Source organism: Haliotis rubra, unplaced genomic scaffold (genome assembly GCF_003918875.1).
Source record: "Haliotis rubra isolate DU_JTF1 unplaced genomic scaffold, ASM391887v1 Scf49, whole genome shotgun sequence".
Taxonomy (NCBI): domain Eukaryota; kingdom Metazoa; phylum Mollusca; class Gastropoda; order Lepetellida; family Haliotidae; genus Haliotis; species Haliotis rubra.
Genome location: NW_025767179.1, coordinates 2,222,674 through 2,248,693, shown reverse-complemented (window position 1 = coordinate 2,248,693; position 26,020 = coordinate 2,222,674). Strand labels below are relative to the sequence as shown.

General features: G+C 39.0%; 1 protein-coding gene across 1 annotated transcript; it reads right to left on the bottom strand.

Moving 5' to 3' along the window:
* Positions 1–11,103: 11,103 nt before the first annotated feature.
* LOC124291299 (solute carrier organic anion transporter family member 3A1-like) lies at positions 11,104–23,889 on the bottom strand. The gene is made up of 8 exons (XM_046728273.1): positions 23,244–23,889; positions 22,227–22,313; positions 19,119–19,283; positions 18,345–18,537; positions 15,618–15,747; positions 14,516–14,670; positions 13,308–13,372; positions 11,104–11,381 (listed from the first exon to the last, which is right to left on the bottom strand). Exons 1-8 carry the CDS (start codon positions 23,887–23,889, stop codon positions 11,104–11,106), a joined length of 1,719 nt encoding a protein of 572 aa, XP_046584229.1.
* Positions 23,890–26,020: the final 2,131 nt, after the last annotated feature.

The window sequence follows — 26,020 nt, the reverse complement described above, 5'->3', positions numbered from 1 at the left end:
TGTATAGATTGTATCAATATCTTATGATTTGTATCCAATCAGGAATGCAGGTCGGTGTTGTACTGATGGACTGATTTACGCTGAAGCACTTAAGGTCAACTAACAGCAGAGACTTTCTTGAACAGTATAATGTGGGCGAACACGCGATATTGAAAAAGCAGTGCATGTATAATTTGTCTGAAGCTATTGTTTCCGATACAAAACCGCTATGCCTGATTTTTCAGTTCGTAAAGAGACAAGGCCGAGAACAAAGTAATATGGAAACTGAATTGTATACACATTGAAATGTTTGTCTCTGATCAAAACCTCCGGACCCAATAAAAGTGTCATACATTATCAAATAAAATTGCATAGTCTATCAGGGTATGTATGTACTGTTCCATATTCCACTGCTCCTTCCATCGTAAAATAGCAAACATTATGCTTTTATTTATGAAAGGCAATGATGTTATCGATTTCTGTTGAGGAAAATTGTTTGAGGGACATTCAAACATTCATGTAATTACTCTCAACTTGTTTTCCACTAGGCCACTCAATTGTCCATCACTTAAGTGAACTTTACCACTGTGTATGAATAATATATGATGAAACTCTGTGAAAATTGGCGAATTCTTAACAAAAATTTACACCAAAACGCAGCTGTTCACATGCACGATATTTGCACAATCTTTTCAGCAATTTGATGCATGATCCTCTTGCAATTCATCTGCATAAAGTTTGCTGTTGGTTCCCCCAAGGTAGTGGAGAAATTCATCTTCGATGTAACCGCATATATATACATAACATATAGTGAGTGCTTTAAGTGAGTCTAAACTTTTGATGGGTAGTATAGTAGAGACAGTATAGTGTAGTAGACAGTAACTGTTTTCGGGTATCATAATATTAATATTATTAATAATAATATCCCCAAGTATCGACTCAAGACAAAACTCACCACATCACATTTAAGTCAATCAAAACATCGTGCACCCCATACTAGTGCTAAAACGTGTCATTCACGTGCCAACGGTCACGTGATCTTATCATTGCACGTGCAATCGATCGCACATGTTTCCATCAACTGCACAAAGTGAAAAAACCACTTTAAAGCTCTATTCGGAACAGCCAATTCTTTGGCTGCTCCTCTCAAATGTGCAGCGTGAACGTGCTGTTGGCATGCTGGAAGCGGGAACGTCAGTAAGTGACGTCGGACTGTTTATGATTTACAGACTCGACTGCAACAAACTGGTACCACTGATGAATCGTGCTGATCGCCCTAGTCGACCACGTGTGACGCCACAGGCGGAGGACCGTCAAATTGTGTTACGTCACCTCCGTATTCGTTTTTTGACGGCTACAGGAACCAGAAATGAGCAGTGTAGGGGTCGATTGTCGGCACAAAACCGAAACCGAGCGGCTCACCCTCGTATTCGACGACCGTATAGCGGAATCATTTTGACGCCATTACATCGTCGTCAGCGTTTGCTGTGGGTCCGACGACACCTTCTATGGACTCAACGAGAGATTGGAATCGATTTGTCTTCAGTGATGAGTGAGTTAAAATTTAAAGTCACATTGGCAGTATTTCAGCCATATCGTGACTAAGAAAGTTGTACATATATAAATGAATAAAAAGAAAGTTAGTAAATATACATACCTGTCTGCAAAAGACAGTAAACCAACTAGATTATCACAGAAATACATTTAAAGCTAGTAATTAAATCTAAAATACTTTAACTATAAATGACAAGACAATATTAATACAAGCTACAGATACCCAACAACTGAAGGTAGATCACCATACTAGGAACCATGGGGACTTACAGTACATTTGCTTCCTGCATGGACCCTATAGTTTGGCATGAAATGCATGTGGACCCGGGTTTTTTGTAAATATCTCTTCATCCAATGATCCAATCGATCTCAAACTGTGCAAGTGGATGTTTTGTCAGACAACCTAATCACATTGTAAATCACCGATCTTATGCATTTGTATTAAATAATCTGTCTATGTAACTGTCAACAAAATAAACAGCAGAACGCAGACGGCTTGCAAAGGGAGGGAGCCAACGACCTGTAACAGCGGCAGTGTTTGGTCATAAAGGTCAACGTTCGTCAATGTAGGTCAGCTATGCACGTGACATTTATGAAGAGGTGTCACAGGTCGTGAAGAGGGTAAGGTGGGTGCCAACTGTTAACCATCATACGGAGTCTGAGTTGTTCAACATTAACCACAAAACCCATTAGTGAGAATTATTCTGTAGGTTACAAATATTTAAATTTGTAATGTTAATGTCATATTTTGTTTATGCAGTACGTAAGTGGAAATGCATTTAAAGAACACAGAAAGTATATTTACACTAAATTATTAATCGGACCACCTATGGTTAGAACTCAACAACTGTTAAAGCCCCGTTCCCTCGGACACAAGCACACACAATCATGCACACTCATTGAAGAAAAGATAGAATGAAGACAAAAGTGTTATGTTTTGATGTCGTTCACATTCCAAATTAAGCAATGCATTTCTAATAGCTTTAAGCATATAGATAGTTAATATTTATATTTTCATGATAATTTTATGTGAAATGAGTGTTTCATGTTACACTATACGTCGTTGGAATTAGTCAGTGCTGTCATTGTGAAAAGAAGTTATATTTCTTTGAGCATATCTGGCTGGATACCATTATTATCTGTAAATATAAAAACAGAATTAAACATCATCAAGTTCACTCCATTCTTCCACAGAGGAGTCATCAGTGTCCAGACGAATGACAACTGGATTAACTGTTTGCTCCTTCAAGCCATCTTTGAGCCAGTACTCTTTCTCCACCTTCTTGACATGTTCAACACATGCATGCCAGCGTGCAATGTCAATGTCACATATAGCAGTGTTGACAATGTGCTTGACATCACTCAACTTGAATAATTGATTTTTCCGGGCCACTGTATTTTTAAGGTCTCCCCAGATAAGTTCGATTGGGTTGAGATCACAGTGGTACGGTTGTAATCTCAAGACCTTATGGCCGTGTTGGCGCAGAGTGTTGTCAATATTATATGTGTGTGAAGGGTTTGTTAGGTTTAATCAAAGAGTACAACTGTGGTTTAGTGGCCTTAATTGAAAATTGTATATTGTTATTTGTTAGCCATTGCTGCATATCTGACTTCTTTGTATTGGAAGTTGGGCACCTATTGTTTGGATCTCGAACACTGTGATAGGAAGCATTGTCCATGACAACAAGACTTTTGTAAGGCAGAGCTGGCAACAATTGTTCCTCAACATACTGTGTGAAAACCGTTGAGTTCATTTCTGTATGATAGTCCCTACCATCTGTGCCCTTTGACCGAAATACCAGATCACACCAAGGTAGGAATCCACGGTGGGAACCAGCATGAAGAACGATTAAACGTTCACCTTTGCCTGTTGATATTTTCCTACCATCACTGGGATCAGTGGGTAGCCACTGTCTGGCAGCAGTATGGTTTGCATTGACTCAGGTCTCATCCAGATATATAGGTTCGAACCGATCCTCTCTTGCCTGCTTAATTTCTCTTATTTTCACAATATCAGATCTCTCACACATTACAAGTTTCTGGTTTGCTACCTTCTTGTATCCAAATTTGAGCAGTAGTTTGCTTAGCATAAACCTAGAAACATTAATGTCATGATCCTCTGCAAAGATGTGTTTTAACTTTCTTGTGGATAGGTGTTCATTTCTAGCAAATAGCCAACGAATGACATCTCTGATGACCCTGATGTCAAAAGAATCTAACTTTGGATGCCTACCTTTTTGTACAAGGTTTTGTTTATTGGTTGTTGGTTTATTTTTCACAATTTTCAGAACGATGTTCTTTTTCATGCCAAGAGCAAAATGTGTACGTTACATGTAATCCGACACCTTATAAATCGGTTTGCTACGTTTGCTCTCTTTTGAAAAAAAGTTAAACACATTTCTAATTAAACGTTTAGCATCATCTGAATAAGCTTTCATGATGACAGCTAGAAGTAGTCAATGTGAATTATCCAAACGGTCTATCACTGTGCAGTGCGCAGGTAACTATCATGAACTGCACGTGCATTGACCTTTATGACCCACCACTGCCGCTGTTACAGGTCGTTGGCTCCCCCCCCCCTCTGCAAGCCGTCTGCGTACTGCTGTTTATTTTGTTGACAGTTACATAGACAGATTCTTTAATACAAATGCATAAAATCGGTGATTTACAATGTGATTAAGTTGTCTGACAATACATCCACTTGCACAGTTTGAGATCGATTAGATCATTGGATGAAGAGCTGTTTACAAAAACCCGGGTCCACATGCATTTCATGCCAAACTATAGCTGGATTTACACCATCCCTTCAGCTATTGGCAGTTTTAGATAATCTAGGCATATATTAAAATAACATATATGCTACGATTAAAAACAGTGGTAGGTTTAAATTAACTTTGAACTATTTTGGGACTTACGTACCCTCTCAGGAAGACAATAATTTTACGATACTTCAACCCCCTTTGAGGGTACAGCCACTAATAATCTCAGTTACTAATCCAAACTACCAATATTAAAATATATATCAATTTACAAACTATCCATCAAAATGTATCTAATAAGTCTATTCCTTTTAAAAATTCAATAATTTAATGAAAATTAACAGTACTAAAAAGATCCTGAACAGTTTTTACATCGAAATACTTATCCTTTGTGATGGAAAACTCAATACAGTCAAGCAGGACATGCTTGACCGTGATTCCTACAATGGATGCAAAACGGAGGGTCTTCGCCTTTTAACAAATATTCATGAGTAAACCTTGTATGTCCAATGATGACCTCTTCAAACCTGGACTGACAACTCAAGTAGGTGTAACCAATATAGGGTTTTATTTCATGTAATTTGTTAATACCTACCTGGGTGTCCCACTTCTTTTGCATCAGATCACGGATGTAGGTTCTAATGCTAGCTTTGTAATCAGAGTATGGGATAAGAAGTGGTGTCACAGATTTATTGAGTGCTGCCTTAGCAGCAAGATCAGCAATTGTATTCCCATAAATGCCAACGTGGCTGGGTAACCAACAAAAAAGGTGTCGCATTGGCCAGTAGCAAGCTCATTATACAATTCAATAATTTCTATTAAAAGTGGATGTTTACAAGATAGATTTTTATAGCCTGAAGACACGAAAGAGAATCGGAAAAGATTCTGTATTGTTTATATTTACGGTGTTTATTAATATATTTAAGAGCTGTTAATATGGCGTTAGATTCTGCTGTGAAAATAGAGCTGTTATTTGGTAGTCGAGAAGATATTGTTCTGGATCCAATGACAGTGGAACATGCCACCGCGCCACCATCCTTGGAACCATCTGTAAATAAGGATTTGTATGTATTATATTAATTTTTAATTGATTATATTCTTGTTTATATTGTAATTCATTAGTTTCAGATTTCTTAAACTTTGTCAGAGTTAGGTCAAATTCAGGCCTTACCAGTTGCCAAGGAGGAGAAGAAAGAAGACGGGAAGGAGATATATTTTCCAGCTCAATGCCGGCAGTAGAAATGAATGGTTTAATTCTTAGCCCAAGAGCCGAAACAAGAGAAGTCTTTTTGTTGTATAAATCCTCATAAAGAGGATTGAAAACACAGTTAAATGCAGGATTAGACTCGATAGAATAGAGTTTTGTTATGTACTGTAAGGATAATTTGATACAACGTTGGTTAAGGGATGGCTCATCTGCCTCAACATAGAAACTGTCAACAGGAGAAGTTCTAAAAGACCCAAGACAAAGCCTTAGGCCTTGGTTGTGGACATAATCAAGTAGTTTTAGGTTGCTTTTGCAGGCTCCACCATATACGATGGAGCCATAATGAAGTTTAGATCGCACCAATGATCTATATAAATGAAGGAGGGTAGTTTGATCCCCTCCCCACTTTGAATTGGAGACAACCTTTAACAAATCTAGTGCCTTCAGACATTTAGCTTTAAGGGATTTAATATGTGGCAGGAATGTTAAATGGGAATCGAAAATTAGGCCCAAGAACTTGGCCTCCTTTACAACTTTGATGGGAGTGCCATTTAAAGATAGTTCTGGGTCCTTATGAGGCTTATATTTTCTACAAAAATGTATACAATTGGTTTTGGATTTAGAAAATTTAAAGCCGTTTTCAAGACACAATTTATTCATTTTGTTTAAATATAACTGCAGTTGCCGTTCAATAGTATGCATATTTTTATCACGACAAGAAATATTGAAATCATCAGCAAATAATTATCTATTAATTGAATCATTTAAAACCGTTGATAAACTATTGATCTTGATGCTAAACAGTGTAACAGACAAAATACAGCCTTGAAGGGACACCCTGATCTGATTGTAATGATCAGACAGGGTTAAACCCACTCGGACTTGAAATTGCCTGTCTTTTAAAAACTGTGATATAAAAAGAGGCAAACGGCTTCTCAAACCAAAATCATGTAAATCCTTCAAAATGCCATGCTTCCAGGTCGTATCATAAGCTTTCTCAAGATCAAAGAAAATTGATACAGTATGTTGTTTATTTACTATAGCATTTTCAACAAAGGATTCTAAACGTACCAAATGATCATTGGTACTACGATTTTTCCTGAAACCACATTGAATATTTGTTATACGGTTATTTGTTTCAAGATTCCAAGTTAATCTATTATTCACCATACGTTCCATGGCTTTACCGACACAGCTAGTTAGATATATCGGTCTGTAATTAGACGGATCTGTACGATCCCTGCCAGGTTTTGGTATTGGGACTACAATGGCATTACGCCATGAAGGAGGAAATTCTCCAGACGTCCATATTTGGTCAAATATATCTAAAAGTGTCATCGGATATGGTTCAGGTAAGTGTTTCAGTAGCTGGTAATGTGTATTATCATCACCCGCTGCAATGTCATGAGCTTGCTCAAGAGCAGTATGTAGCTCATGTAATGAAAAAACTTCATTATAGTCTTCACCGTTATTTGATTCGTAATTAAGTTTTGTCTTTTCCTGTTGTTTCTGATATCTCTGAAACTCAGGGACATAATTTGCCGATGATGAATTTTTTGTTTTAGTTTTGTCAGTAATTAAGTTATCACCATCTTTAAGATGGTGAACAGCAGATTTGGAACCTTTGCCTTTAATTCTTTGAACCATGTTCCATACCTTAGACATTGGCGTGCGTGAATTAATTTTGGAGACATAATTTCTCCAAGATTTCGGTTTGTTTTGTTTTTTCAATGCCTTTGCATTGAGTATTTTTTATTTATTTAAGTTATGGACAGTTGGATGATGGCGGAAATAATGCTCTGCCTTTTCCCTTGCTTTTCTGGCTTGTCTACAATCTGTATTAAACAATGGTTTTCATACATGTGAAGTCGTAGAGGACTTTGGTATACACTCATCAGCTATTTAATTTAAAACGTCAGCAAAACTTTGAATGGGATCGGTTATATCACTTAAACATTCAGGTCGCAGTTTCGATTTACAAATAGTTTGATATAAGACCAGTTAGCATTCGAAAAGTTCCATCTTGTATACGATGGAGAATCAGATGGAGTTATTTCTGAAAGGATAGTTGGGAAGTGGTCACTTCCACAAAGGTCATTATGAACAGACCAATCAAATTCATTCAGGAGGTTAGAATCTGCAAGAGATAAATCCAGAGAAGAATAAGTGCCAGTTGCAGGATGCAGATAGATACTTGAATCATCATTGAATATGCACAGGTCATTATTGGAAATGAAATCTTCAAGTATTTTGCCTTTAGTATTAGTGTTAGTACTGCCCAAGAGTAGTTGTGACCGTTTAGGTCAACCATAATAACACATGGCTTTGGGAGTTGATCATAGAGTGATTGAAGATCAGTCTGCTGAAGTGCCGATGAAGGGCATAATGTAAATGCTACACTCAGAGTAAGCCGCACTGCAACAGCTTGCAGATTAGTGTTAAGGGCTGTGAATAACATCCTGTCCTATAAGGATAGTAGAACCTCCAGTGGCTCTATCACCCAGAGGGGAAAAGTAATGATAGACTTCAAACTGACGTAAGCTAAAATTATCTGTCTGTTTCAGATACTGTCTCTTGCAGACAGAACGCTCATGGTGTTAAATCCTGGATTAATAGCTGTATTTCACTACAATTTGTCCACAGTCCTCTACAGTTCCACTGCATGATATGTTTAGATAGTCCTATCTTTTAGGTGGATTAATAGGGGATCTACCCCGCACCTTTTTGGAGGACGACAAGCTATGTGCCCTAGAATGGACGTTTTCGGACACGTCCATGTCCTCAAGTGATCCGTATTTGTTAAATAATTTGATTTTATCATCTGACCCTTTTGTGGGTCTGCCACTTTGTTTTTCAAAGAATCTGGCTTCGGTTTGCTTTTGCCTTTGACGGTTTGTTGAACGTTTCTGTAAGATTGAGTCATTTGAGATGCCTGAGAAGATGTATCACTTTCATAAGATGGTTCTGATTGGGTTTTGGGCGCGCCAGGAAGTGGTTCCAAAGTTTTTGTAGACATTGCAGGTGATAAAATCTTAGGAGACTCGGTTTTGAGCCAAGTCAAGTTCGTCTGATAGCTTGCAGATGACTTGGTTACTGTAGGGGTTATATCAGACGATGTTGTTTCTATGGACGCATAAGTTTCCTTGATCTCAGATCTTAAGACAAGCTTTTTTGCATCAGAGAAACTAATGTTTTGAGTAAATTTGATCTTATTGATCTCCATATGCTGTTTCCAGATCGGACATTCTTTGGAAAATGATCAGTGAGTGCCTGCGCAGTTGGTACATTTCTTAAAGGTACTCTCACAATCTTCTGTTGTATGTATCTTCTCACCACAGTGAGCACACACAACAGACAATGTGCAAGTACTAACACCATGACCAAGCTGATGACATTTAAAACACCTCAGAGGATTTGGTATGTAGGTGTCAACAGTAATGTTACAGTATCGTGCCTTTATTGATCTGGGAGCATTGGGAGAAGAAAATGAAAACAGGTAAGTGTTCGTCTGAATGGTTTCCTGGTTTTTACGTGTTGTAAAACGCTTAACATAAGTGACCCCTTGATCTGTCCTTTCTGAAACAATATCAAGTTCGGACATGTCAGTGAACAATCGATCTCGGTCTCTAACGATTCCTTTGCTGGTGTTAAGTGATCTATGAGGAGAGACTGAATGCCGACGAACGTTTCAGTAGTCATCAGGTTAGTTGCCTGTTGCCTTTTGCTGCACTCAATGAGCAATGACCCTGAACGCAAAAGTTTAATGTCTTTCACATCACCGGGTATGCCTTGTATGCCTTTTTGTACTGCAAAAGGATTCAACTTCAATCTTGTGTTATCTTGAGTCTCCATCACTACGAAACGTGGCCAGTAGTCAATTGATTTGGGCTGTCTATGGTCATCATCATCAGGATCAGTGTCAAGAGGACGTTTTTTTTTTTTTAGGGGAGTTTCGTAAGCCATGGTTAGTGTTTAAAGATTCATCATCCGAGCTCCCCACCCACCACGGAGTATCATGAAGACAATCCTAGAAACAAGTGTGTCCCCAACTTGCTGCACGGATACTCGGATGATATAATCCAGCAGAAAAACTAAAATAATAATTCTTCGACCAGATTGGCCCATGAGCCACCGCCTTCTGGGCATAAGACTCTAGGTTCATAATAGACAAGTCAAATGCTGTCCTATAAACAAAGGGTGCCAAGACCAAAATTTATACAATTCCAAATCAAATTTTGTGCAGTTGCAAAAAATCCCTGCACAGGGCATGGCATGACTAGCCGATTGATTGAACCGGGCCCATTCAACCATCCCTCTAGGTGAAGTAAGGGTCGAAGTGGTGTTTTGGGGCAAAGGAACACTGTTCCTGGAACCAGTGCCCTCAACCACCAGACTCCCATCGTCCACCGACACACGGGCGCAACCCACGGCAAACAGGTTGCCCAATTCGGTCTAACGACCAGCAATGGGGTGCTGTGGACCAAATATATCCCCGGGTCCACACGGGGGGTTGAAGAGCTCTTAGCGTTACCCAGCACCCACCACGAGGAGGTGGCTCTTCACGGGTGCCGATGCTGGGATGAGAGTGTGGAGGCTACACCGTGAACGTTATGCTCAGTGTTGTGTACTGGAAGCTGACAGATTTGGGGGCGGAAGTGTCATGGTTTGGTGGGCTTTCTGTGGGATTGTCCGTTCCCGACTTCTTGTTATCCGTGGGAACCTTGATGCTGCAGGTTACCGCGACCAGGTGCTAGCCCCCGAACCTATTCCATTCACGGCAGCACTTGGTCCAGGTCTGCTCTTTCAACAGGAGAATTCAGACCCCATACAGCCATCTTGACCAGGAATTACCTGCAGAACGCAGGAATCAACATTCGTGATTGGCCGTCAAAGTCACCTGATCTCAATCCAATCGAGCACATCTGGGGTGCTCTTGGTAGATGTCTGCGCACTCTCAGGAACCAACCCCAGAATTTGCAGGATCTTGGTGCTGCTTTGCAGGATCAATGGCGCCGACTCCCCAATAATGTGTTTACACATATCAGACAGTCCATGAGGACGCGTTGCTTGGCAGTTGTGAACTCACGGGGTGGCCATATACCAGATTTAATTTCTTGTGACTTGAAACTTTGTTTACGCCTTTTATTGATAAATTCTGTAACCACATGGAACGGATTTTTGGCATTGTGATTATTCTAAGTTCATCCTATCGACCTTAACAAATAAATGATACCGCATTCCTGTGTCCTTTCTTTTATATATTATTTAATATATACTGTATATGATTGTGTAGTTTCTAGTTTGACTCAGTATATATCAAATGTATGTCTTATCACTAACAGAGCTGAATAGGTTCGCTAGGTTTAGTTTTTAAGCTATTGGTAAAACACGGGAAATAAGACGAAATTTCAATCTTTTAATTTTGAACTGCTGAACGGCACACTGGAAATAAAATTGAATCTGAGTGCAGTGGAACGTCAAAGTGTTGATAACTGTGAATACACTCTGGAAACTGTAGAGGGGAATAGGTATGAATCGAAAGTCTGCAGTTTATTAAATGCTTGAATTCAGTTTTAAAATATTTCCAGTGAAAGTAACGCTCATTCATTTGGCCGACGACTCCATTTTCTTGTCCGTTTTCCTTGTCAGTTCAAGGGTTTCCTCAGTGGGTTTATTGCCACCTTGTAACTTGAGAACAATTAAGGCGACACCGAAAAAGATCAAGGCAGCAACCTTTAAAGCGGATTCCACAGCCTTCAGTCTGACTCGCAAGGATTCCAGGTTGTACTGGCCGCACGCACCACTTACTCCACATGGCCTCTCCCAAATAAGGCATGCACTGTCGATGATGTAGCCGAACACAATTGGAGCCGGAAGGTATCCTGCAACAGCATGTCTCAATTTTGAAACTCAATTCTGTATCTGTGACAATAATCCTATGACTACAAAAACATTATACATACATAATTCATACGTGTGATCGCACGGTCATTGAATGTTGTATTATGTAATGTTAATGACATCAACAATATGACATGACGGCTGATCAAGTCTGGTTCTGTACACCAATACCTGAGAACATGAGCAATGCTCTGCGTCTTCCAGGCACGATGACACAGCCAAGGTTAGACACTGTAAAGCCAAATCATCCAAACTACTCCGCTCTCACAACAAGCATGGGCTGTATGCCAAATGCAATCCTCGGAATCCCAGCGGTCTTGCCGTTCAGTGAGTGAGTTTAGTTTTACGCCGCACTCAGCAATATTCCAGCTATATGGCGGCGGTCTGTATATAATCGAGTCTGGACCAGACAATCCAGTGGTCAACAGCATGAGCATCGATCTGCACAATTGGGAACCGATGACATGTGTCAACCAAGTCAGCGAGCCTGACCACCCGACCCCGTTAGTCGCCTCTTACGACAAGCATGGGTTACTGAAGGTCAATATTCCAACCAGGACCTTCACGGGTACCGTACAGTGAGTCATACTAAACCTACAAAGAAAAGGTCAATACCGACAGCTCTCAAACATTGAAAGTACAAGCGGCAAAACCCTTTCCAGATCCATAGGAAACCTCTGCTTAGCAGCAGAGTCAATTTTACAGTTTCCCCTCTATTACGAAAACGTGTTGTTTTGTTAAATGCAACATTCAGCTACATTACAGCTATATAACGTCGGTCTGTAAATAATATAGTCTGGATCAGACAATCCAGTGATTGACATCATGAGATACGATGACAGAGAATGTCACTATCAAAAAAGATTGATACCAGATGTTCGCGAAAAGGAGAATGTCATACACCCACGCAAAAGCTAGTCAATTGTTCATCTGAAACCAAAATGGCACAAGTCAAAATAGGGCGGTCGCATCGGATATCATCTTTGTCATTGATGCATCAAATTTTGATCCTGAACCTATGATGATAGTTATGTAAGTTTGTTCACCTCATTTGTTGAAAATACAGATATGGATCAAGGGATGTAGATTCCCTGAAGTGTCATGTGCGATAGTAGTAGGGCTGGCTTTCGATATAGATCATACAGATCGATAATCGTTAACTAAATATTGATCGATTGGCAATAATATATATCGGTGATTAACTTTGAGGAAAAATGCCCCCAAAATCTCAAAGAAATATATATATATATATTTTTTACATCACAACTGAGTGGGGACATGTTTATTGAAGAATTACCATTGTAGTAACAAAACAGCGCTCTGAGCATGATTTATAAGCAGCAATGAATAATGTCCAACCTTTGAATATTGCGTGGGTAAATTAAAACATTATGCTATGACAAAAGTTTATGTACGATAGTATCGATGACACAATTTCCATATAGATAGTCATTAATATTTTGTCCTATCGACGATATTTCCAATTATCAGTCAGTTGAGCCAGCCCTAGATAGTAGTGTACAACGTTGAAAAATCAAATGTTCTGACCGAAGATTTTAGAAATGTTTGCGTTGTTGAGAACAAACCGAGAACCGAAATAATTTCCGTGAATATAGGAATAAATAGAAAGTTCGTCCTTGACAGTATAAATATATATACTTTGAGATCTGGAATTGGTGGTACATTAGCTGGACCCAGCAGTATATTTTATTCCTCTTTGTACGGATTTTATGGAGCTTTGGAATCCGTACTGACAAAGAGAACTGGACATCTTCAGGTTTTAGAGTCAAGCCAAACGTTGATACTACAGGAATTGTCACTACAGTCTTATAGGGTTGTAATCAATTCCAAGGGGCACTAAAATAAATTCAATACATGCAATACCGACATGTTATACATGTACATACCTAGCAGGGATGATAAAAATGTAAACAACCCAAACGCCGTTGCCTTGTCTCTGCCCTCTACGCTCCTGCATAAACAAAACATGCACAGTTGTCTCAGTAGTTGTGACGCAAGTATCATTAGATGAGGTTATGACAAAATAAGTATTCGGAAAGAAACTACAGTGTAACGAGTTTTTCTGAGCATATCATTGTTGAAAGGCGATTTGGTGCCTGACTCTGAGGGTGTGGGTTCGAAACCCGGACGGGAGTCAACCCAAAAAGAATTTGTACTTTACTAAGAAAGTGTAATCCCAAATATAACATATGTTGCATTTGACCACTTTCTAAAGGACATTGTGTAATCATGAAAGTTGTTTGTTCAGTTGGCCAAACAGGTCACCCGTTGCGATAATAATGTTCTCTGTACCTTGTGGAGAATATACGTGGAGACGCACGTTGTATCTCTCATATGGTGCAACAACGACTTGAAATGTGCTCACCCAAATACCTTAAGGAGGAAGAATATTTTACTGTACAATTGTAGTGTGATACAGCTACCCTTGCAAACGCTGTCTGTGAAATTCACGCACATCACTCATCATTTTAACGAAAATCTACCATCTGTACGGATGCAAATCTCTACATTTTGTGGAACTGAGCAACTGAGATGACCATTGAGGATATCATTTACGACAAGACATCAATGTTGAATAACTGGGTGATTAAGTAAAGTAATTAACACCTGGTTGTGGATGGGAACGACAACACGCATGGTGATCTTGTCCCTGTAATGTACGCCAAAGTCCTAATAACTAGTGAGTGTCCTATTTTGTGTGCATGACGTACCTTGATGAGAGTCGTGTCATGAACTGTCTGCATGGTGAACTTAATGTGGGCCATATCATATACATGTATTCCATGTATGACGTACCTGATAACGATCATATAATCTTCTGCATGTATGGCGCACCTGAGGAGTGTCACATTATGCATCGAAGGTATGACGTACCCAGAGAGGGTCATATGTTCTCTTGCATGTAAGACGTACCTGATAGTGGCAAATCATGTCATGTTTGGGATGTATTACGTAACTAATGAGAATAATGTCATCCTTTTTATGTATGACATACCTGATGGAAATTATTATGTTTTGTATGCATAACGCAACTGATGAGAGCTATGATGTGTATATTTGACTGTACGTGATATTTTGTCTATGTGTGACGTACCTAATGAGAATCAGGTAAATAGGCAAGATGGACATGGTTCCGATCAGCTTCTGTATCATGTCGGCGGCAATGTAGTAGTAGAAGTAGGGGCAGTCGCTGACACACGCCCCTGCCGTTGTCTGGCCGCTCGTCACCTTGCTACAACCACCATACATCTGGGGAACAGACACACGTGGATGATATTCTGTCATTCGGACATTGAAGACTATCAAGGCTAGCTTCCAGCAGTAACCTTTCTGTAACATCTGGATCCTATTGTATTATAATTTAGAGGCATCTAACCTTCAAATATGCATTGACGTGGCCGTTGACTGAGTGTAGAACACCAAACTATATATTTCATTATTGCGGCTTTCCCATCCTTACGAGGCACCCATTCACAGCTGGGTGGACTGGGACACATAGTCACAGTACTTTGTCCAAGTTTACTGCACGTTGCTGTACCCGGAACTAGGTGTTTGCATGTATTCATGTGGCCACCATCTGGTAATATACCAACGGATTCGTGGGTTCTTTTAAGTGCACAGCAAGTGTACTGTACACTAGGGGTTGTGACAACACTGAAAGAGTCTGCGCCTTAGCCAGCTCGCCCACCACGCCTCACTTGGGGCTGACACATATTGTCCTTAATAGTTAAAATGTTTTAGATTGAATTACTAGTTTTACGTTTAACTGTGATTTCCTAGTTGTTTTACTGTCCTTCGTTGACAGATTTTTATAATTTACCTTTAGTTATTCTTTAACTATAACTTAATTAAGTCACAAAATATTGCCAAAGTGGTTTTAAATTTTAACTCGCTGACTCACCCAGATTACTCAAGCCGCGTCATACAAGAAGACGTTAAAAATGCGATTTGTTGTTACCCCGCCTGGTGATCCGTATTAACGGTACAACTAGTGGTGTTCAGCTTTGTATTGAGCAGTATCCAACAGCAGCATGTTATCTCTGTGGCCAGCACTATACACAGGTGCTCACACGTCGCCATCATATGTAAGTGAAATATATCTGAACGCGAAGTTACACCACATTTGCCCTCACTTGGTTGGTGCTAAGTACGTTATATAGCGATTTCAATACTCAACACAATGGATGATCCCGTACCGATAGAGTTTGGTTTGTACAGCCAGCGAAACATGGGGAGAAGTACGTCATCCCGTCGTCTCCACAGACAGGAAAGTAACTGGTGCTGTCGCACGAACACAGTCTGATGCCGTCGTCAAATGTGATGATTCTGAAAACATACCACATAACCAGAGTGCACACAGTGAAAGAGTTTAGGCTGTCCGTGTTTTTTTCTCTGTGTCCCCAATCTTCCATCTGCAATGAATTTTCATTCCGAATGATAAAAATACATCCTTTCTCAATTTTCCAAGACGCTGGAACTGATTGCCCTGATTGCCCCCCATACCCCTGTACATCTGTCAGCTTGATCTTTCTTCATCTTACTTTTGTGAAATGCAACAAGATCTACATCAAAATTTCATTTAAGACTACAATTACCAACTGCTCCAGATTAAACAATTTCATAAAAAAGGTTACGCAAAAGGAAAAAAAAGCATACATTTTATCATTACTAAATTTCATGTATTTATTCGAGCGTCCGCACTCTTGAGGTTGGGGTTGCACGTAGAAAATACCGATAGCATTAGAACTGGTATCCTGCTGTAAAATGAAGAAACAAGCAGGGCAAATCTGAAGCCTGGAAGTGTACCCCTTCACACTGCATTGACGTGCCTCCGACAAAGTCAAAGACCAGTAACTCTGTTATGTGGGTCAGACAGAGCTGGGAAACAAATTTATGATGTCAATACTTTGTTTTGGTCTTTACGGCTTTGTCATTGGCACGTATGAACTCACAGGCATACATCTGTGGTACAGAAGCGAATTGTAATCTACTATTTATACTGAATTCCTCTTGTACAGATGTTTATGATCATGCTACGTTGAACTATATTATCGTTAAATTGAACTATATTATGTTGTCATGATAGTGCCGCGGAAGTTTCAAATGGCGAGATTTTAATCAGGAAATAAACTTGTAGGTGAAGTAGGCATAAATAGAGATTACGGCCCCACGGTCACAAAACTGTCACTTTCTTCACTTAAGGTCTGTGTCATTGGGTGGGTTGAGCAAATTCGGTGGTTCTTCGACACTGGTTTGATTAGAAACGTAGAACGTACGGGTAGCATTAGAGTGAGTGAGTTAATATTTATCGTCACATCGGCAATATTTCAGCTATATCGTGACGAGAACAATTATTTATTGCATTACAGAACAATAAAAGTTAAAAATTAAAAGCCTGTTGACGAAGGACAGTAAAACTACCAGTGTATCACAGATATTAAAGTAAAACTAGCATGTTATCATAAAACGATATTTTAAAAGAGAACAATACAATATAGAACCAGGCTAGAGATTGCCAACAACTGAGGGTATAGCCTCATACTAGGGACCATGGGGACTTACAGTACATTTGCCTCCTGCATGGACCCTAGCTGGATTGACACCACCCCTTCAGCTATTAGCAATTTGAGATAATCTAGCCAGAAATTAAAAGAACATATATACTAAGATTAAAAATAGTAGGTTTAAATTTAGTTGAATGATTTGGGACAATAATTTTACAATACTTTAACACCCTTTGAGGGTACAGCCACTAACAATCTCAGTTACTAATCTAAACTACCAATATTAAAATATTTATCTATTTACATACCATTTATCAATATTTATCTCTTAATTTCTTTTAAAAATTCAATGGTTCAAATTAAAAGGATCCTTCACTGTTTTGACATTGAAATATGTATCCCTTGTGATGGAAATATCAATACAGTCAAGCAGAACATGCTTGACCGTGATTCTTTCACCACAAGGATACACAACGGAGGATCTTCACCTTTTAACAGGTATTCATGAGTATATCTAGTATGGCAAATACGATACCGTCGCACGATCACCTCCTTAAATCTGGACTGACAACCCAAGTAGGTGTAACCGATACTTCATGTAATCATGTAATTTATTGATACCTACTTGGGTGTCAGATCACATATCTAGTATGGCAAATACGATACCGTCGCACGATCACCTCCTTAAATCTGGACTGACAACCCAAGTAGGTGTAACCGATACTTCATGTAATCATGTAATTTATTGATACCTACTTGGGTGTCAGATCACGGATGCAAGTTCTAATGCTAGCTTTGTAATCAGAGTATGGGATGAAAAGTGGTGTCACAGATTTATTGAGCGCTGCCGTAGCAGCAAAATCGGTCATTGTGTTCCCAGAAATTCAAACATGGCTTCGTAACCAACAGAGGACGATGTCGTATTGGCCAGTAGCAAGTTCATTATATAATTCAATAATTTCTTTTAAAAGTGGATGTTTACAAGATAAGTATTTAACAGTCTGAAGGCAAGAAAGAGAGTCAGAAAAGATTATATATTGTTTATGTTTAGGATGTCTTTGAATATATTTAAGAGCCGTTAATATGACGTTTGCTTCTGCTGTAAAAATAGAGCTGTTATCCGGTTTTCTAGAAGATATTGTTCTTGATCCAATGACAGTGGATAGCATTGGAACTGGTATGTTGCTGTACAATGAAGAATCAACAAGGGGAAATCTGAAACTAACGACCTTGAGTGGGTTCTTGTAATTAATGTAACCCATACAATATTTCACCATATCGTGACGAGAACATATTACATTGTGCCTCAGTGTGTTGTAATTAATGTTTTCTAAAACATTTTAACCATAGGGGAAAGAATTAAAATGGGCTAGTGAATGGTTAAAATTCTTAAATAGTAATTATCGTTCAGATGCTTACCGCTCCTTGTCATGGAAACCAAGAATCTGTGGTGTATCACAGCCGAGGAATACCATAACCACAGTGGCCAATGAGGCTACAATTTGCGACAACAGGATAAGCTTGAGACAGCCAGCTCGTGTGAGTTTTAGACGACTTGTCAGAAGTCCCCCAGTGAAGGTTCCGACTGACAGGCTGATGAGACTCTGTATCCCTACAACACAAGTTTAGGACTACATACCAAGGGAGATACTGATGCCAAACGATGGGGTAGCGTCTAAACCCGTGTACCACAGATACGTCGTGATATAGAAAGTGAGTGAGCCTTACCAAAGTCCATGTTAAAAAATAATGTTAAAAAATAATGAACGTTACTTACACGTTTTACGATTGTGAAGGAGTGGATGAGCTCTTTTGGCTTGAAGTTGCTTTTTTAAGCAAAATTAGTTATTACACTCATATACTTATACCACAGCGTATCAGTCTCATGTTACAGGGATCCTACCTATGCTGCCCTGAACGTGAAATTTTTGGAGAACCTACGAACACAGATGCTGACAAACAAAGAATCGTTCTCAAAGTGAGTCCCGCTATAAGCTCGCGGTCATCAGGTTATGGTACCACCGAGTACCACAGCGTTGCAGCGCAAATTGCAATTTTGCCTTATATGAAGTTGGAAATACTTGTACAATATTTGTTCTGCTGAAGCCATTCCATTTGCAGCTGACGGGAGAAAACAAAAGATTAGGAAATGATTCCCAAACAGATTTAACAATATTTGAAGATGTCACCCACCTAGGATGATGTTTGTTCTGGATGCGGGGACCATAAACTGCTTCTCGGCGTACTTAGATGTGAAAGCCTGAGATCCGGCCACGTGAAACTTCAAGAAGAGGATGCCCACCAGCGACAGACTGTAGACAGGACTCCTCAACACACGGAACATTGACCTAGGCAGATCTGAAACCAACGCCATATTTATAAACAAGTAACAGTTGCCGATGAAAAGAGTGAGTGAGTTTAGTTTTACGCCGCACTCAACAGTATTCCAGCTATATGGCGGCGGTCTGTAAGTAATCGAGTCTGGACCAGACAATCCAGTGATCAACAGTATGAACATCGATCTACGCAATTGGGATACGATGACATGTGTCAACCAAGTCTGCGAGCCTGACCACCCAATCCCGTTCGTCGCCTCTTACGACACCCATGGGTTACTGAAGATCAATTCTAACCCGGATCCTCACGGGTCTCCGATGAAAAGAGTTTCCTCCTGAGGAATAATACACTATCTACGATACTGGAGAGATATTTGCATGCGCATATGTAATGAGTACGTTCCTTATTAGGAACTTATTCTCTTGTATATTCTCTCTAACGGTGCACCCAGCAGTAATCCAGCTCTTTGATAACAGCTGTAAGCAGTTGAATCCAAACCAGACGACATAGCGCTGCGGGCAACGGTTACCACCGTCTGGTTACATTGGCAAGCTTTCAACCAATTCACTCAGCCTGTCCACATCTTAAGGATGAGATATAAAGTGGCCCACATCTGTGATCTTATTATCAATGTGAAAGAGTGCAAAATATAGCACAAACGGTCATGATGTATAATAACTGACACTGTTTCAAATATATTTCTTCAGTCTGTCAAGGCACCACAGACATGTTTTCAGTGTGCAAGTAAACTTCAATATTATGATATCTTGCACCTTTTATTTTCGCCTTAATAGGAACATCCTCTTTCGGTGTTTCTTCAGTTGGAACAATTTGTTTCGGGAAGAACAGTAAAGGTATTCCAACGACGACACCCAAGCAGCCGAACAGGAGAAATCCAATCCACCATGCTCCAATCCATTCGGGATGTCTTGGTGTCAGCACCGTATCTGGGGAGACAGAATCGTATTATGATTGTTAATATGTAGAAACGGTTTACACATATATTATTACGATTCGCGTAATGATTCCGACATAGACAAAGACCATTAGCTTTGTTATGTGGGTCAGACAGAGCCGGGAAGCAAATTTAAGACGTCAATGCTTTTTTCAGTCTTTACAGCTTTGTCATTGACACTTATGAACTCATAGGCATGCGTCTGTGGTACCGAAGCGACTGGTAACGCACTATTCAAATCAATTTTTCTCGTACAGATGCTTATGATGAATGCCACTTTAAACTATATCGTTGAATTAAACCATATGATGTGTGTGTCATTGTGTGGGTTGATCAAATACAGTGGTTCTGGATCTGCTCTCGTTGGATCCCAAAAATTCTCAGGTATAAAGCTCAATAGAAATAGCTAAATGTGCTCTTACATCTTCATCATAAACTGGAAAGAAGAAGTTGAATTCAAATGCGCTTTGCCTTTTATTTAATAGCATCCCTGTGTCCATCTGGCGTTACCAAGGACTCGATAGGTTCTTTGTAAACATTATCCATCACAAGGGATAAATATTTTAAATCACGAACTATGAAGGATCTTTTTAATAGTATCAGTTCTCATTTAATTATTGCATTTTTAAAAGAATTAGATTTGTTAAATGATTTGTAAATCCATAAATATTTTAAGATTGGAAGTTTGAATTCGTAACTAAGATTGTTAGTGGCTGTATCTTCAAAGGGGGTTAAAGTACTGTAAAATTATTGTCCTCCTGAGAGGGTATATAAGTCCCAAAACATTCGAAGTAAATTAAAACGTTCCACTTTTTTAATCGTAGAATACCTGTTCTTTTAATGTATGGCTAGATTTGCTAAATTGCTAACGGCTGAAGGGATGGTGTAAATCCAGCTAGGGTCCATGCAGGCAAGCAAATGTACTGTAGTGAGTGAGTGAGTGAGTGAGTGAGTGAGTTTGGTTTTACGCCGCTTTTTTAGCAATATTCCAGCAATATCACGGCGGGAGACACCAGAAATGAGCTTCACCCAATGTACCCATGTGGGGATTCGAACCCGGGTCTTCGGCGTGACGAGCGAACGCTTTATCCACTAGGCTATCCCACCGCCCCCAAATGTACTGTAAGTCCCCCTGGTCCCTAGTATGGTGATCTACCTTCAGTTGTTGGCAATCTATAGCCGGTTTTTATATTGTATTGTCATTTAAAAGTAACATATTTTAGATTTAATTACTAGTCTTAAATTTTCCCTGTGACATTCTAGTTGTTTTACTGTCCTTCGTCAGCAGGTTTTTTTTATAATATACATATATTTCATTTCAATATCAAATGTTCTCGTCACGATATGGCTGAAATATTGCCGATGTGACGTTAAATATTAACTCACTCACTCACTCACTTTGTAAACATTACATTATGTGCTAGAAAATACGAGAAAAGTCACTATTACAAATCCTGTTTTGTTTCCTGGTTAGAGATCATGTTTGCGTACAGTCAAATGATGAACGTTCAGCCACGCAGGCTTTTGTTTTAAGATGACGGTGTGCAGTGTGGAATTCTGTATATAATCAGTATATATATATATATATTCATATCAAATATATATCACTGCAATAATGCAGTTAAATAATGTTGGGAAGATCCGTGGAGAACAAGCTGAGTCTTGTTGAAAAACGAGTTTGAATTTATACTTTTGATTTATACGTGGGAAAATGTGACGTATATTTTAGAATGGCGATGAGTTCTGCCTAACAATAAGAAGTTCATCGGATCCTGGTGTGGGAGGTGCTAGGACTGAAACACACAGGCAAGGCATGCTTCCTTGATTTCAGATACAACTTAACAACAATAGCAATACATATTCGTTGAAATCAGTACAGGTTATGTTTGACAGTTTTTAATTGAAATAATGCCTTCGAGTAACCTAGGTAGGTAGTTATTAAATTTTAAAGTATTCATTTATGTCATGGTCACGGGTAATGCAAAATGATACTACTATCGCAGTATTACCTTGCAGATCAACAGGTATAGTCCTAAACACGCCTCCTAGTGCAATCGCTATTGCAGGGCCAAACAAGGTCATCGTTGCACTGATACCTGCACATCAACAGCAGCAATGGAAGGATAACACAAGCATCAATATTCGGATAACACAAACTGCAATTTGTGGATAAATCTAGCAATACAAGGATAAAGCAAGCATCAACGTGAGGATGACACAGTCACCAATGGAGACATATTATATGTACACAATCAGGTCAAATCTGGAATTTAGACGCAGATAATGACGTATAAGAACGTAGTTCTAGGCAACGGTCACCCGAGGTCACTCATTGATAATACTTATGTGCCAAATCCAAGCTACCCTAACATGTAAGCAAAGAAATGTGAAAAGGTAACTAAAGACTCCCCTTTAGGGCCTCAACGTAATAGTCGAGTTACTAACCAGATGACAAACTGGCTGCATGTTCGAGTATAACTGTCTATCAGCAAGCATTCTACGCGGTACAAACGTGAACATTAATAATCAGATTCCTGATTGACTTCAACCTTCCAATAAACGTAATAACCTGAAGAGCAATTTTCCTCCACCTTCAGGATTTGGTGTCTACATTTCATATGTCTTGGGATACAATCAAGCATGCTCTCTGTACACTGATTTCAAGGAGCGTCATATGACTCTTACTAAAATGTGTTTGATCATGGTTATAACTTGTAAGGTCTTGGCAAAGCTTTAAGTCGGTTTTATTGCAGACAAATGGAGGATATTTCCCATTGTGAAGCATAAGTGACAATGCTATTCTACGTATATCATAATATTGACGTGTACAATTATATTAACTGACATTACTTCGCATTTGGCTGGCACTGAACAACCTCACCTAATATCGCCATTATTTGATAGTGGATCATAAAAATATGCTGGTATTGTCGGAACGGAGCAAAATACCCCGTTTTAGCATATATTTCTATGATTTTGGAAAAGATCGTATGATTTACTTAGATTTTGATTAGTTTTGTTCTTACCGATGTAAAGTCCACTTTTGGTCTTGATGGGATTGTTGTCATCTATGTAAGTAGTTGATAGAGATACGCGAGGTGATTTTCCAATACCTTGAAGAACCATACTGATACCAAAAAACCACACTATCCATTGTGCACTGCCAGTATCACTGGCTACACCCTCCTCACCACACCCATGTGACGTCGTGTTGCCCTGGTCACACAGAGGGGCCACGAAAGTGTGATCTAACGACGAATTCCTAACATCCTCTGTTGACAGCTTGGGCAACTGGTAGGGATCAAAGAAGTAGCACAGACTTGCCAAAATGCCTGATACACCAAACAGGATGGTAGATAGAGAGATGACTCGTGGAATATGGCCGTAACTTCCAAAATGACTAATGAAAAGAACGGCACAGAGGAAACCTATGTCATTGCAGCTAAGGATAATGCCAGTTGCCGTACTGCTAAGATTGAACTGCTTTTCCAGGGCTGTTATTTGTGAGACAATATAAATACCCAATGACTGTGTAATCATGGCTGCGAGGCCGAAGAATATGGAAAATGATAAAACATTTTTGAGACATTGTAGAGCTTGAGGACGACACGACCCAACTCCACAGTGTGACTCAAATACTTCCTTGTCATCACCACGTTTGGCATCATTCATAGACGTCGTCTCTGCACTGTGGTCATCGTCTGGAAGATGAAAGAGGTGATGAGGGAAGACAAATAACCATTCTATCCACCATTCATCAATCTAATATATCTTAACCTACAGCCAAACATTTCTGATTCATTGTGACAAAAATTGAAGTGAGTATTTTCTCCATATGCATATCAAAAGGTAAAAACATGGATACGAACGGTAAAGACATATGTCAACGATTCGTTATTTGTTGCAATGAAATGACAGTTATCGCACACATACAAATAGAATAGAATATGTTCGAATAGAAAATGTATCATTAGTATCATTAGGGTGAGTAAACTGCAGTGCAGATGAAAAGAAACACCCTTGTGCGATGTTCAGAAATGAACAAACTTAAAACTTGACATATTATGTAATGGTGATGTAATGGCTACTGGTAGCCTTACATACATCACATCAAAACTCACAATAAAGAGCAGAGACATGAGTTAAATGTTATATGTTTGTCACAAATCTACTCGACTTTTCCATGACATCGTCACCTGAAATCCGTTATGGCCTCTGTCTTCAAACTGAGCTCCGGGAGTCTACGACCTGACTGAAGTGTTGAAATGAAAACGAGCTAAATATATGTCCGACAGAAGCCATTCAATATGTGCGGAATAGATTCACATCTGTCTGTGAAGAGCGTATAAGCAGACGTCAGCTGTCACATCAACACACTGGTAGGAGTTGATTGGCAGAAAAGAGGAGGTCCATGGTGTGTATGACTGCCTCAAGGACTCCGGTATGACCCGACACACGGGGAGCTACCGTCAACAACACACATCAGGGACAACACACCTCATGTGTTCAATAGACGCTTTGTTGAGGAAATTAAACCTGCTACCTAATTTGTTCCACAATGTACCACAATATTAAATAACATTTAAACACAAGCTGTGAGATACATTATATTTGTGCTGTGGAAGGAACACTGCTGGAAAGAAAAGTAATTGTCACAACCATGACTATACAAATGTTTTGGATACGCTTACATATATAATTACTATTATTTTCTTCAAGTTTTTTTATCAATTTTATTTATCTTCTACAATCTTATATTTTTACATTCTCAATCCAGTTAAGTCACATAGTTTTCAGAACCTGCATAATTATTCTCAGCACTAGAACATTCACGCTGTCAAAACCGGACGCGGCTTATCTTTCACCTTTACTATTAAAATCATAGTTATTAGAAAAGTGAGTGAGTGAGTGAGTTAATATTTTTCGTCACATCGGCAATATTTCAGCCATATCGTGACGAGAAAATTTTATAATTATATTAAAGATGAATAAAATTAGAAATTAAAAAAACTGTTGATGAAGAACAGTAAAACTACTAGTATATCACAGATATCCATTCAAACCTAGCAATTAAATCTAAAATATTGGAACTATAAATGACAAGACAATATAAAAACAGGCTGTAGATTGCTAACGACTGAAGGTAGATCACCATACTAGGGACCATGGGGACTTACAGTACATTTGCTTCCTGCATTTAAGAGAAAAGAAGTTTAGAAATGTAAGTTTATGAATGTCAGAATGGATTATAAGGTGACAGTAAGAATAGGTGAAACAATACTTACTTTGCTGTATTATCTTATGATAGTGTTTGGCGTTACCATATTTACCATAATGTAAAATGGATTCATTACTCAAGCAGAGTATTTCAGAGTGATCGTTATATATATATATATTACATAACGTATATTATATTGTCTTAACAATGAATTATGAATTTGAATGTTGATTATTGAATGTTAGTTGAATGCATGTTGCTTTCACCTTTACTTAATACAAAATCTTTTGCGTGGGATCCTCTCTGTTGTATTTGAAGGCGTGGACAGCCCTGAGCTAATTCCCCGAAATAATTCTAAGTTTGAACAGTCACACACGTCAAGACTGTTTCACATGCATACAGTATTCTCAGAAATTATTGACAAAGCTGTTTCGGCAAGTATGTATATAAACTATAGAAGTTTTACTAAAATTAATATGTTGAGATGTGATTCTCTTACAGTCTAAGTGTCTTTTCAGTACTTTGTGAGTGAGTGAGTGAGTTAAAATTTACTGTCACATCGGCAATATTTCAGCCATATCGTGA